The sequence below is a fragment of the Cherax quadricarinatus genome, chromosome 49 (assembly GCF_038502225.1).
Source record: "Cherax quadricarinatus isolate ZL_2023a chromosome 49, ASM3850222v1, whole genome shotgun sequence".
Taxonomy (NCBI): Eukaryota; Metazoa; Arthropoda; class Malacostraca; order Decapoda; family Parastacidae; genus Cherax; species Cherax quadricarinatus.
In genome coordinates, this window is record NC_091340.1 from 14,653,075 (window position 1) to 14,668,331 (window position 15,257).

Genomic DNA, 15,257 nt, shown 5'->3' on the forward strand with positions numbered 1-15,257 from the left:
CACTCCTGTCAATCACTGGTAAGATCCTTGAGACAACAATCTCAAGACAAATGACAGTTTTTTTTGACTATCACTCACTACTTTGTGATCGTCAATATGGCTTCAGGAAAGGTTACTCTGCTGCTGATCTGTTGTTGTTAAACCTCTCCACTAAGTGGCACCAGTCACTGGATGAATCCAAAGTCAGCTGTGTGGTAGCACTGGACATTGCTGGTGCTTTCGACCGGGTGTGGCACCAGGGCCTCTTAGCAAAACTTCAAGCACTGGGAATTTCAGGCTCTACGCTATGTCTCCTCAGTGATTACCTTCATGGTAGATCTCTAAGTGTAGTTCTCAATGGAACGGAATCAGCAAGACATCCTACTGGGGCAAGTGTTCCACAAGGAAGCGTGCTGGGACCATTGTTATGGAATGTCTACTTCAACGACCTTCTTCATCTCATCCCAGAATCCCATGCACATGCACACGACTGTACACTGACATTCAATTATCCAAGAGAAGAAATGCCAGCTGCTCTAAGCTACATCAATCACCAGCTGAGAGCTATATCAGCTTGGGGAAATAGATGGCAAGTAACATTTGCACCTGAGAAAATGCAAATGATGATCATCTCTAGGCACCATGATGGTAATGCTGGTGCAGTAGTAAGGATGAATGGGAGGGTGTTGGCACCTGGAGAAGAAGTTGATATCCTTGGGGTGAAATTTGACTCCAAACTAACCATGAAGAACCATGTTGTAAATCTTGCAAACAAGGCAGCCAGGAAGCTTACAGCACTTCGCCGTATCTCACATCTGCTTGACAGTAGGGGTTGCAAGATTCTGTACGAGGCACAAGTACCCTCACACCTTGAGTATGCTCCACTTTCTTGGTTTGCCTGCCCCCCCTCTCATCTGCGACTGCTTGACAGAGTAGAGAAAAGAGCAAGACATTTCATCCCTCGCCTGGACCCATCCTGGATAGATCTGTCATTTCAGCAGAGCCTTCAACACAGGAGGGATGTGGGTGGCCTTACTGTTATGTACAAAGCCAATATTGTCAAAATACCACACTTGGATCCACTTCAAGGACAGCGTGAAACAAGCTTTTATGCCACAAGACGGGCAGAAAGCAGCAACTTCACTCAGGCTGTACCCTTCTCCAGAACATAACTCCATCTGAGATCATATATACCCAGGATGACTCGAGTATGGAACACATTCGTACAGCATAATGATGTCAACGAGATAGTCAGTTGATCAAATGAAAATGCTGGCCCACAGATGGCTCCAACTTCATCCTGTTCCCTACTTGTATGTCTCATAACAATAAAAATGCTTTCAAATGAGCTGATGTAGGTAAAAGCTCTTAGCTTGCCAATAAAGTTAGGAATCCTTAACCTGTAAATAGCTTGTCAATAAAGCTAGGGATCCTTAACATTGTCAAACCCTGTGTAAAAAAAAAAAAAAAAAAAAAAAAAAGAGAGAGAGAGACAGAGAGAGACAGAGAGAGACAGAGCAGAGAGAGAGAGAGAGCAGAGAGAGAGACAGAGCAGAGAGAGAGACAGAGCAGAGAGAGAGACAGAGCAGAGAGAGAGACAGAGCAGAGAGACAGAGCAGAGACAGAGCAGAGACAGAGACAGAGCAGAGACAGAGACAGAGAGAGACAGAGACAGAGACAGAGACAGATTACATATATATATATATATATATATATATATATATATATATATATATATATATATATACAGGAAAGAGTAAGGTTATGAGGATAACAAAAAGATTAGGTGATGAAAGATTGAATATCAGATTGGAGGGAGAGAGTATGGAGGAGGTGAACGTATTCAGATATTTGGGAGTGGACGTGTCAGCGGATGGGTCTATGAAAGATGAGGTGAATCATAGAATTGATGAGGGAAAAAGAGTGAGTGGTGCACTTAGGAGTCTGTGGAGACAAAGAACTTTGTCCTTGGAGGCAAAGAGGGGAATGTATGAGAGTATAGTTTTACCAACGCTCTTATATGGGTGTGAAGCGTGGGTGATGAATGTTGCAGCGAGGAGAAGGCTGGAGGCAGTGGAGATGTCATGTCTGAGGGCAATGTGTGGTGTGAATATAATGCAGAGAATTCGTAGTTTGGAAGTTAGGAGGAGGTGCGGGATTACCAAAACTGTTGTCCAGAGGGCTGAGGAAGGGTTGTTGAGGTGGTTCGGACATGTAGAGAGAATGGAGCGAAACAGAATGACTTCAAGAGTGTATCAGTCTGTAGTGGAAGGAAGGCGGGGTAGGGGTCGGCCTAGGAAGGGTTGGAGGGAGGGGGTAAAGGAGGTTTTGTGTGCGAGGGGCTTGGACTTCCAGCAGGCATGCGTGAGCGTGTTTGATAGGAGTGAATGGAGACAAATGGTTTTTAATACTTGACGTGCTGTTGGAGTGTGAGCAAAGTAACATTTATGAAGGGATTCAGGGAAACCGGCAGGCCGGACTTGAGTCCTGGAGATGGGAAGTACAGTGCCTGCACTCTGAAGGAGGGGTGTTAATGTTGCAGTTTAAAAACTGTAGTGTAAAGCACCCTTCTGGCAAGACAGTGATGGAGTGAATGATGGTGAAAGTTTTTCTTTTTCGGGCCACCCTGCCTTGGTGGGAATCGGCCGGTGTGATAATAAAAAAAATAATAAAAATAATATATATATATATATATATATATATATATATATATATAAAACAAAGCTCTAGAAAACTAAGAAAGAAATCTTTAGCAACTTCTCACTTGGCTGAAACTGGTCTTTTCCCTGGAAATATTTGTCGAGACGTCATCAAGGCGATGCAAGTTAGTCACTACATATTTCCTGTCCTCAATGTCACTGCACATCTTATCACAGTCACCATTATCCACCCAATCTTCCATCTTTATTGGTTCTGTGGGAGAAATTAAAGGTTGCCTGTTTTAATGAGAAAATGGGAAGTAATTAACTGAAAATAGCTAATGTTATTACTATAGAAAACAGAGGTAGTTATTACAGTGCCAGATTGAGGGAGTGACCACCTTCGATCAAGAATGAGTGACTGAACATCTTCAATCAAAACTGACAGACTGATCACCTTCAATCAAGACTACAAGACTATACATCTACTATCAAAGCTGAGTGACTGACCACCCCAAAATTGCTTCTGTTGAATCTAGCTCTGGTTCTCTTCCACTGAGGAAGGGCAACAACAAAAAAAATGAGTTAAAACATTCACAAACATTCATTCGATCAGTCTTGTCAAAACTAATCTGACATTGTTCAAATGTCCTTCCAAAATGCATCATCCTCACCCATCCTTCTAAGTCGTCCATTCTTTGGAATGCAGGCATTTTGGAGGGAACTCCAAAGGATGGACAAAGATGATGTCAGACTCTAGACCAGCTAACTGGCTTCCCCGAATCCCTTCATACACCAGCTTAGTATACAACTGTCCACATCACCTCAGAGTCGAACCCAGACCCTCCCAGCACTGTGGGAGTCAAAATGCCATGTAAGGTTAGTTTAGGTAAGGTTCATCAGGAAACAAGAAAGGTGTTTCCTGACATGGGTCTTAGTCATATGATGACCCACAGCTGGAGCTTTTGGTCATCTGACTGAGACTATACCATGCACACTAACACACTTTCTTACCACAAAATATGAGGTTCAAATTCCCAACTCTTCTCACAACCTTCCAAAGATTTATCCTCAATTTACAACAGAAACCCACCAAACATAGTCAATCAAGTTAGATTAACTTGCATGCATTGTGTCCTCCTAATACTTAATTCCTTCTCTGTATTTCAACTTGAAAGTACAGCATATGCTGTACTTTCTTCAAGATTGAAGGACTGAACACATCAATTTCACACTATTTCCTCTATTTCTACCGTTCTTCTTTGTACTGGACTGATGAAGCCACTGTGTGGCGAAACATTTGCACAAGGCTTATTCTTGCTTTAATATGCAATAAGATCACAGTAAACAAGTGATATCACAATATGCAATAAGATCACAGTAAACAGGTGATATCACATATCACAATATGCAAAACAACCACTGTGAAAAAAAGTGAACTTCCAAGCATTTTTGTGATTTCTCACATTATAATGGACCTGCAAAAATAATAGAACAATAGAAGGCTTATAAGGCCAAGATATCACTTTATTACAATCTGGATGATTAAAGCTTCAACTAGCCTTTTAATTACTATATTATTCATTAGCCCATCATCAGACTATAATAAGAATATTTGTCCAGGAGTACAAAATACACATAATATTTTTAAATCTTTACTAGTAAATAAAATAAAAGCATTCTTAGGTATAACATTCTTTGGTATCAATTCTTACACAGACTTATCCTATTTATAAAGCACAATATTACAAATGCGACTATCCATTACTGATATCGTAACTGTCTATCGACAAAAAAGAATACAACTATATCACACACAGCACCCGTGTCATAACTATCCATACTCTAGTATCACACGACATCATTGCAACACTCAGTGCCACGACACCCTTTACGAGTTATAACACCTTCTCTACCATGTCACACAACACCCTTGTCTCTGCATTATAACACACCATCTCTACTGCATCCACATGACACCTTTGTCTCTGCATTATAACCCACCATTTCTACTGTGTCCACATGACACCCTTGTCTCTGTGTTATAACACTCCATCTCATCTGTGTCACATGACACCCTTATCTCTGCACTATAACAGTCTGTGTCCACATGACACCCTCCAGTGTCCAACACTAACATCGTCTTGGGATAAGACTGCCGATAATGTCCAGTTGCTGCCATCAGGCAATTAAGTCCAGTCGATATGCCATCAGAAAACTAAATCTAGTCATTCCCAGCAGGAAACTAAGTCCAGTCATTGCCAGCAAAGTCGAGCTGGTGTACAGTGAGGCCATCAGGTAACTCTTGAGGCCATCAAACTGTGGACTCAGTGAAGCCGTGGTGACTCAGTGAGCCGTGTGGAACACACTGAGGTCCAGACTCAGTGAGCAGTGCAGAACACACCCTGTTGTGAATACACTGAATGAGGCCGTCAGGTAACTCTGAGGTCGTCAAGACTCTGTGAGCTGTGATAAACACACTGAATGAAGTCAGTTCATCAACCCCGACATTGAGTGATGATGATGTCACACTGGGTACTGCTCTGGCAACAGTCATAGCAGCACACAAGTGGTCAGTCAACCACTTATCCTATTGTCTCTTCCTGGGTTCGCAACACATCTCACATACGACCTTCTTCTGTTCTATTATTTTTACAGGTCCTTGATAGATAAATAACCCGCATACAGGATAGAGGAGCTTACGACGATGTTTCAGTCAATACGACTTTGTAAATATATGGTACAAGTGGAACTGAAACATTATTGTCAGCTCCTCTCTCCTATGTGAAGGTTATTTATGTACTGTTCTAGTCATTGTGCCTTTCTGTTCTTTAAGGTCCTTGGCAATGTGAGAAATCATGAAAGTGCTTTGAAGTTCACTATTTTTTCACAGTGATTGTTTTTACATATTGATATATGTTACTGAATTTAAGAAGTTAATAAAACTTGCTATAATTTATTGCTCTACAGTACGTATTTAAAATGTAATAAAACTTACCATCTTTCACCTCAATTAAGTCATAATCAGTGTAGGAGTTTGCGTCATCACGCACATCAACGTCCTGAAACCATTATGCAGGGAAAATTATTAAGTTTTATTCTTGTATTCATGTATATGTGCATGCACATTGGCAAGCTCCAATCCAGTAAGGATCATACTAAAGATAATTACTCAGCATGAAGGTGGCAAGTCCATAACTTGCATTCATTTATTTAGTTTTCAATAGTGGTATTTAGTTAGTTACAGTAATTATCTGTTTATTTATTGTTCAGTGACATTTATTTATTTATTTAGCATATTCATATTCAACTTGCAATATTTTTCGACTTACGATATTTTCGACTTACAATGGGTTCATTGGAACGTAACTCCATCATAAGTCGAGGACCACCCATAATATATACTGACAGTTCACAAATGTAAAATATTTATCACTACTCACCAGAGGCTGTCCAATTTTATTACTGTTCTGGGATTTTAAAGGCGTATCAGTCTTGCATTTGAAGTGGGTGTCAAATTTGTCTGATTCAAAATGTGCAAGCTTCGAAGGTTTCTCTCTCTCTGGGCCGGAGCATGATACACCTTCAAGAATGTAATATTGATAAAAAAAATATTCTTAAACAAATGATCACATTCTTGATCACAGTAAGAGTACAGTAAGTTATCTTATTCTTAGAGTCAAGGGTACAGTAAGTTATCTTATTCTTAACCAAGTCAAGAGTGCAGTAAGTTATCATATTCTTAACAAAGTCAAGGGTACAATAAGCTATTTTATTCTTAACAAAGTCAAGAGTTATCAGCTATCTTAGTAAGTTATTTACAGCTATAGCAATTTTTTGTAAACACAATTGAAAAAGTGCAACCAAAATTAACCCTTTGAGGGTCAACAGGTCCTCTCAGAGACTCGTTCTCAGGGTTGGCCAAATTTAAAAAAAAAAAATTATTTTTTCTTATGAAAAAATAGTTTTTTTTTTTTTTAAATATTATAGACTAAACAAACAATTTTTACCATCAATACTTACCGAGATATGGAGGCGTGAAGTTGATGAAAAACGGGGACAATGTGGCAACATCACCGACTGCCGTCTCCCGGTATTCTTTTATTTACTTTCTTATGTACTAATTTCTATTATTTTTTTAATTTTTCTTTTTCCAAGTAACTTTTATGGCCTGTGAGACCAATATGATCATTATTTTGTAAGTTTTTTCTTTTTCAATACTACACAATAAGGGCATAAACACTGTTGTCATTGTTTTGTTTATAAAAAATATTTACACAAACGATATGAAATGTTTATTACTATTTTTCTATATTTTATATACAGTAAGGCCCCGCTTTATGGCGTTTTGCCTTACGGCATTCTGCTAATACGGTGATGTCAAATTATGACCCAAATTTGCTATACAGCAAGCGGTCTTTCAAATACGGCGCCCCCTACCCGGTTTGTTTACATTTTCCGTGACCACATCTATTATGTCATGAAACTTTCCAAAATTTCAAGTGTTTTAAAGTTACTGCATATTTTATATGTACTCTGATAATTATACTTAGGTGTACCTAAATATACTTACACACTGTGCAGGTGTGCAGGTACACATTAAAATCGCTAAGTCTCTCTCTACTCATGACGCCAATACTACTTCATAATAATCACTCTTGGGCACACTAAATGTCTTATTTTACATCAATATAGGCATTTTCATGAATCCATCTATGATATTTTCCTCAAAATTATATATGAAACCCATTACATAGCATATAAACATGATACATACACTCACAGAATAAAAATTGATGTAAATATGAGACTTGTTTACCAAGCAGCTGTGTAGGTAGTGTCGGAAGAATTACGTTTTCTCTAGTCAAACATTACAGTAAGTAAGCAAGTACATTGGGGGGTAACTGTAGAAAAATATTCTTTTTGTATGCCTTTACTCTATATATAGCAATTCACAACCCTTGTGGGTTCAGTGCTTTTTATTATTAATAATAATAATAATAATAATAATAATAATAATAATAATAATAATAATAATTATTATTATTATTATATTATTATTATTATTATTATTATCTTCATTCACTCAAAAAATGGTGTGTTGCTGTTTGTTTATTCTGAACTAACTTGTACAACTTGTACACAATGTAAGAGTATTTGTATTGTGACGTAATTATTATTAAAATAAAAAAATATTGAGGTAAATGTTTTACAAACTCTTACAAATGGACGTGAATGAACTAAAAGTAGACACATATTAATACGCATTTATTTCGCCTGACCAAGTGATCGTCCACCACCTGTTCAGTTTGTGTTCTTACATTGTCTCAACTCTGTACATGTATCTCGTTCTCTCTCTCGTTTACTCTTTCGTTAACTAGTTGGCTCTCATTGACGATGGCGTCTAAGGTTAGCTGTAATAAAAAGAGGAGTCGTAAGCCTCTTGCTTTAAGTGCCAAGTTAGAGGATGATGGTGTGCCATTCTGATTTTATTCAATAAACACCCTGCCACTCACCTCTCACACATTAATATTAATATTTTATTCAATAAACACCCTGCCACTCACCTCTCACATATTGATATTAATATTTTAAGGTAAGTAATAAGTGTACTCTGTGTGTATCATACCTTTTATTGTGTTTTTAATGCCTATTTATATTGCTAACTTAATATAAGTTAGTGTAAACTTCTTGTCTGGCATTTATTGCATATTTTATGTGCTCTGATAATAATACTTGTGGAGCTGTGTCCCCTCAAGGAAGGTTCCTTGATGCTGGTGAGGGGATCTTGATTTAGGGAATTGGATCTGTGCTCCAGTTCCCCGAATTAAGCCTGAATGCCTTCCACATCCCCCCCTAGGCGCTGTATAATCCTCCGGGTTTAGCGCTTCCCCCTTGATTATAATAATAATATTTGTGGAGCTGTGTGGTAGCCGGGTGGAGGGACAACATTACGTTTTCTCTGCTCAGCCATCAGAGCAAACGTTTATGAATCTGCGTTTGGCCCAGCCACTCCCTCACTCCGCTTTTGTTTACAATTTTCGGCATGAATTATTCATTACTTCTACCTTCGTTTATGATGGCATCTAAAGGTAGTTGTTAGAAATGATTAAATTCAGTGAACAAGGCATGTCGATGTTAATAATATGGCTCTGGGCCACAGTGTAGGTAGCCATAGGTGTACGGGCTACACCTACCGGCTACCTACACTGACTTTCTACAAATAAATACTACTCACCTCTCTTCCTATATTAAGACTACACATATTTTAAGGTAAATAGAGAGTGTACTGTAAGTGTATTTTACCTCTCTGGGATGTTTTAAATATCGTATATTAAGTATGAGACGGGGAGCCAGGGCTACCTACACCTGGGCTACCTGCACCTGACTTCCTACAAATAAGTACTACTCACCTCTCTCCCTACATGAAGATTACAAATACTTTAAGTAATGAATTTATTGTGAATGTATTTTACTTTGTGTGTTTTTAATGCCTAGTTCTATTACTAACTTAATATAATTTAGTGTAAACTTGTTGTCTGGCATTTATATGCATTTATAAATGGAAAAAATGGCGTTCTGCCTTCCGGCGATGTCTGCTTTCCGGCGACTGCCTGGAACCTAACCCGCCGTATAAGTGGGGCCCTACTGTACACATATACAGTCACAGGGAATGTTTCTAGAAGTTCTGCAGCCTGTGGAAGTCTTTGAAACATGGTGTCATGCACAGTGGTGTTTTACACTCCTCACACATAAAACGAGTGTCTCTGCGTTGTTGTTGGCATTTTTTTGTATGTGCACAGACATAACACCTCTTCTGAGCCTTTTTCTTGAAAGCAGTAGCAGGCAGTTTTACCAGGAAGTGATCACCATGCTTCAGACGAGAAGGTAGTTGTTGATAATTTGGTGGGTGGTCTATTGCAGGTGTTCTTCCTTGGTACTTGAATACTATTTGTCTGATGACAGACAAACAGAATTCGCCATATTGTGGTTTGTTTCTGGTCCTCATCTTATACATATTATAAGCATTGAGCATGGAAATGTCCAGAAGATGGAAAAAGAGTTTTATGTACCACTTATAACTCTTGCGAACACAATCAGCAAACCCAATCTGCATGTCACATTTGTCCACTGAACGCATATTGAAGGTGTAATCAATCACAGCTGCAGGTTTTAGAATGGGTTCATTGCTCTCTCTTTGCTGCCTGCCAGTGTCTGCCACTTCATTAGGGTGAACTGATGACAACAGTGTGACATCTCGTTTGTCATGCCACTGAAATGCCATGATGTCATTGGTAGCAAATGCCTGCACCTCACCTCTACGAGTGCCAGCGTCAAACCTGGGCATAAGTTTCCGATTTATACACACTGTGCCACACACATCTGTCATGTTCACTCGCAAAAAATCACTGAGTGAGGGGCTTGTGTACCAGTTATCAGTACATGTACATAATATATGCCCCTTACCAAGGTATGGTTCTATCATTGTTCTAACCACATCACCAGAGATGCCCAATAACTTCCTGGTATTTTGCAATGTATAACTTTCAGTGTACACAATAATATCCAATACCAGACCACTGTAACAATCACAAAGCACAAACAACTTTATACCAAAGCATTTCCTCTTGCTTGGTATGTACTGCTTGAAAGAGAGTCTTCCTTTGAACAGAATCAAAGACTCGTCAATTACAAGCTTCCTGAAGGGATAAAAATACATACTGAATTTCTCTTTCAGATACACAAACACATGCCTAATCTTATATAACCTGTCGTTTCTGTCAGGCCTGGTTTTGTCTGAGAAGTGAAGCATACGTAACATTAGCACAAATCGATTCACTGGCATTATATCACTGAAACCTGGGGTTGCAATCAGGCGGTCTGTTGACCATTATGATTTCACTTTGTGCTTATACACATGTGGCATAAGCATTATTGTGGCAAAGAAAAGATACGTCTCAGCCACAGTTGCCTCCTTCCACTGGTGTAGACGTGATTTTGGTGAAAGTATTGTGTTTGCCATGGTGTACTCATAGTATGTGTTGCTTTCCATGACAATACTTTCGATCAGGGGTTCATCAAAGAATAACTCGAAACATTCCAGTTCAGTGGCATTGTTCCCAAGTGCACAAGATGGCCGTATTCCACTTCGGCTGTCATCAAACTGGTGGGCATTTGGAACAAAATTGCTAGCTTCCTGCCAATCCCAGGTGCGGTCTGCTGGTGGGTACTGGACAATGACAGGTGGTTGTGGTTGTGGAGGTTGTGGAGGTTGTGGTTGTGGAGGCTGGTGTGGTGGGTGGGTGGGGGATGGTGGCCTTTGTTCTAGATCAGCTGAGGCAGCAGCATGGGTGGCAGCATGGCCCACTGCTGGTGCCTCATGGCCGTCACCACCACTACTACCACCACCATGCACATTTTCCATCCCAATTGCAACACTATCATCTTCATTTTCACTGTCTGTTCCTGTTGTACAGACACGGGATGTACTCCGAGATGTACTCCTTCCCCTTGGAATAGCATATGACACACTACCAGAGCGCATATATCGTCGTATACACTGACACTTCACTGGCGAATATTGCACTTCACTATCACTACTGGAACTGTTTTCAAGAGCTTGTAGTTCATAATCACTATCACTATCATCACAAATGCTCACATCTGAGTCTGGGATTTGGGAAAATAGGAGTTTCCTCTTTGATTCTCGTACAACTGAACGTGAACAAGATGGCCCAGCACCAGAGGTGGAAGGCTGAGGGTCGTCTGGGTTTTCCTCACTATTACCGATATTATGGTCATTAGTTTCAGTCAAAACCTCACCAAAACCTTGAAACTCATCTTCACTGGCACTTCCATCTGTATTAGAACTGTCACTGGGGAACAAAAGTGTTCCAATTCGCCGAGGAGTGAGGAACTTCTTACAGCGAGGCATGGTGGACATTGTGTACTAAGATGGCATTCCCCCAATGTACCAATGGGTCCCAGATTTTTTCTACCGCGCACACCGACCACACAGACCCATTCTCTCACATCTAGGCCTACCAGCCTTTTCCCACGAGATTTGACGGCGCTAGAATTTATGCGTACTAGTACATCAAAAACCCCTGCACGTAAGACCTACTAGTACGTCCGAAACCCTCAAAGGGTTAAAGATCTCATGGAAAGGTCTTCATAGTAGGCATTAAGAGATAGGATAAGATTTTGTTGGGATTTTTAACCCCTGAGGGTTAGCCACCCAGGATAACCCAAGGCCAGTGTGTCATCAAGGATTGTCTGTCTTATTTCCATTGTGGTCCTTCGATCTTGCTAAAAGGAGATACAGATAAGTGACGGTGATAATGACGGTCTAGTAGCTAGGAATGATAACCTTAACTCTTTAACTCTACATGTAATGCACAGATAGGTGAATGTGAGACAACAGAACCATTCTTGTTATGTAAGACACATATGCAACAGTTAGGTGTCTTTATTATGAAATGTTTCGCCTACACAGTAGGCTTCTTCAGTCAAGTACAGAAAAGTTGATAGAAGCAGAAGATACTTGAAGACGATGTAATCAGTCCATCACCCTTAAAGTTTTGAGGTGGTCAGTCCCTCAGTCTAGAGATGAGCATTGTTCCATACTATGGAACAATGCTCTTCTCCAGACTGAGGGACTGACCACCTCAAAACTTTAAGGGTGATGGACTGATTACATCATATTCAAGTATCTTCTGCTTCTATCAACTTTTCTGTACTTGACTGAAGAAGCCTACTGTGTAGGCGAAACATTTCATAATAAAGATACCTAACTGTTGCATATGTGTCTTACCTAACAACCTGTCGGTATTTTATACCATTTTAAAGAACCATTCTTATTATTTCAGACACCACCAGACATATGTATACACTGTACTAAGGTACAAAAGAAGAGAAATAAATTTACCATATGTAAATTGTGTAAGGGGTGGGTGCATAGTGGATGCGTGTTTGATTATGATAATGGTGCCAGATTTCATTTTGTTTGTAACAAATGCACTTTGGCACAGCTACCCTTTGGCAATAATGACAATGATTTACCTATTTTTTAAAACAAATGACCCCATGCCATATATTGATGATTATGATTGTTTTATGAAAACAGGCCTTCACTTTATTCATGTCAATGCAAGATCACTTTTTCCAAAATTGTCAGAGATTAGGATTCTAGCTAAAAGAACTAGGGCAGCAGTTATATCCATCTCTGAGTCCTAGTTGGATGATATGGTAACTGACGAAGAGGTCAAAATAGAAGGTTAAAATATAAATCGCTTAGATAGGAATAAAAAAGGTAGTGGGGTGTGTGCATACATAAGGAATGACTTAGCCTATGAACCAAGACTTGATTCAAATGACAAACTGGAGATTCTATGGTTTGAAGTGTTGCTTCCCAAGACCAAACCCATCTTAGTAGGAACTAGGTACTACCCTCCCACCCATGACCAGTTCTTAGAGGACTTTTCGAGAATCTTGTCCTGACTTGATAACAATTGCAAGACAGTAATACTGGGAGACTTCAATATCTTGTTTTCAACACCAAAATAACAGGCCAAGTAAAAGGTACATATAAGCAAATTCTAGATTTGAATAGTTACACTCAAATAATTAATACACCAACCCGATCACACAGTTCTCAACCACCCTAATTGACCACATACATTTTGCAACCGCTCTGAGAACATTAGTTAGTCAGGCGTCATTACCACAGGCCTTAGTGATCATTTCATCATTTACTGTACCAGGAAAATCACTAAAGAACAGATAGTCCAACACAGGACAATAAAAATTAGGTCAAATAGAAACTACAGTAAAGAAACACTGGTAAATAGGCTACACAATTGTGACTGGACAGTGATAACCAGTTGCATGGACGTAAATGATGCCTGGGAAAAATTCAAAACAATGTTCACTGCCATCCTTGATAATATTGCACCAGTTAAAGAGGTTAGAATTAAGAGAAGAACTGAACCCTGGATGACTACTGAGACATTAGGTATGAAATTCAGAGACCAGTTGCTAAAAAGATTTAAGGCAAACAGATAGGATATTGCAGTGCTAAATGAATTCCAAAGGGTGAGGAACAGAGTGCAGAGGCATATAAAAGGTGCAAAGGCAAGGCACTATTGCTCAAAAATTGAAGAGTACAAGAATAACCCTAGAGAGCTCTGGCAACAGCTAAAACAGTTGGGTATAGCCATAAACCCGTAGATAGATCTAACATAGTACTAAATGTCGATAATGAGGTATGCCACGAAACAACTAAAGTGGAAAATTGTTTTAATTCATACTACACAACTGTCACATCAACACTAGTAAGTAAACTACCAGCTGCATCAAATACCTTTAACACAGACTCTGATAAGTTAAAAACATATATTACCATTAACCCTTTCAGGGTCGGCAGGCCCTCTCCTAAACTTGTTCTCAGGGTCAGAAATTTTTCGAAAAAAAAAAAAATAATTATATTTTCTTGTGAAATTATAGAGAAACTTTTCCCGATCATAATGACACCAAAAGTATGAAATTTGATGGAAAACTTACGGAATCATGCTCTCACGAAGTTACTGGTCTCGACGATGTTTATGCATCGGCGATTTCCCCCACTTTGAGCCCTATTATCAGCCAATTCCAATGTACCAGTCGACAAAAATCATACCTATTTTGCTAGAACTCCATTTTCTATATCGAATGAGCACAAGAAACCACCCATTTACCGATGTCAACTAACCAATAACGTGGTCAGAAACTGGCAATTTTGCCAATTTCACACAAATTTCAAAAGATGCCAATTTCCAAATAGGGCCCAGAATAAACAAGACAGACATTCCTGGCACTAAAATAACATTTCCTCTGTTCATTACTCAAGTCCCCAGGCCTCTGTTACATTTCTTTTGCTTTCCACTTTGAATTTTTATTCTCAGAAAATAGAAGATTAATATTATGCAGACTACTGCATTCGTGTAGAAATAGTATAAATAATATTGGCGCACTTGTGAAAGAATATTAGACTCACCAGTTGATGTGAATTGGACGCGTGGCATGATTTGTTTACCTTTGAACTTTGGCAAAAATCGAACATTTCTGCTACTTTGAGCTCAATTTCAATGCACTTTTCATTGTGAAACCAATCAAAATCATCACAATTTCCATAATATGTCTTCCATTCTATAAAATGAGACCAGGAAAACTAGAATACAACCATAAATAGCATACGAAAATACACTGCAAAGTCACTGTTTTAAACCAAAAACATGGTCAGTTTTTTTTTCTCATTATGCACTGTGCTGCAGGATTTTTTTTTTTATAGTGCGCACAATGACCACATAGACTCATTCTTTCATATGCTGGCCTACAGCTTTCTCTCGCTAGATTTGAAGGCACTAGAATTTATGCGTACTAGTACGGCACCAACCCTGGCGTGCAAGCCATACTAGTACGGAACCAACCCTGAAAGGGTTAAAGGGGTAACACCCAAACAGTTGTCATCTACTAATGTTTGGCCCATGGTGGCTCAATAAGCCACTATGAGCCAAAACAAAGCTCCTTGTGCCAGCCCTATGGTAAAGAAGGTGAGAAACACGATAGAATTCAAGAAAAAACTACAGTGGACCCCCGGTT

The 15,257-nt window shown here is 39.3% G+C and overlaps 1 protein-coding gene across 3 annotated transcripts in view; it reads right to left on the bottom strand.

Annotated features, from left to right (window-relative positions):
• LOC128696943 (piggyBac transposable element-derived protein 3) overlaps positions 1–15,257 on the bottom strand; it is a 92,063-nt gene that overhangs the window by 47,777 nt on the left and 29,029 nt on the right. For 2 of the 3 annotated variants that reach the window (XM_070095202.1, XM_053788368.2), the window contains exons 2-4: positions 6,062–6,201; positions 5,617–5,680; positions 2,744–2,892 (exon numbers count right to left, since the gene is read on the bottom strand). In XM_070095202.1, coding sequence (XP_069951303.1) covers positions 2,744–2,892; positions 5,617–5,680; positions 6,062–6,201 — 353 coding nt within the window. Of the gene's footprint in view, positions 1–2,743; positions 2,893–5,616; positions 5,681–6,061; positions 6,202–6,641; positions 7,211–15,257 lie in introns of those variants that run through there. The other variant, XM_070095203.1, reaches the window with a different exon arrangement.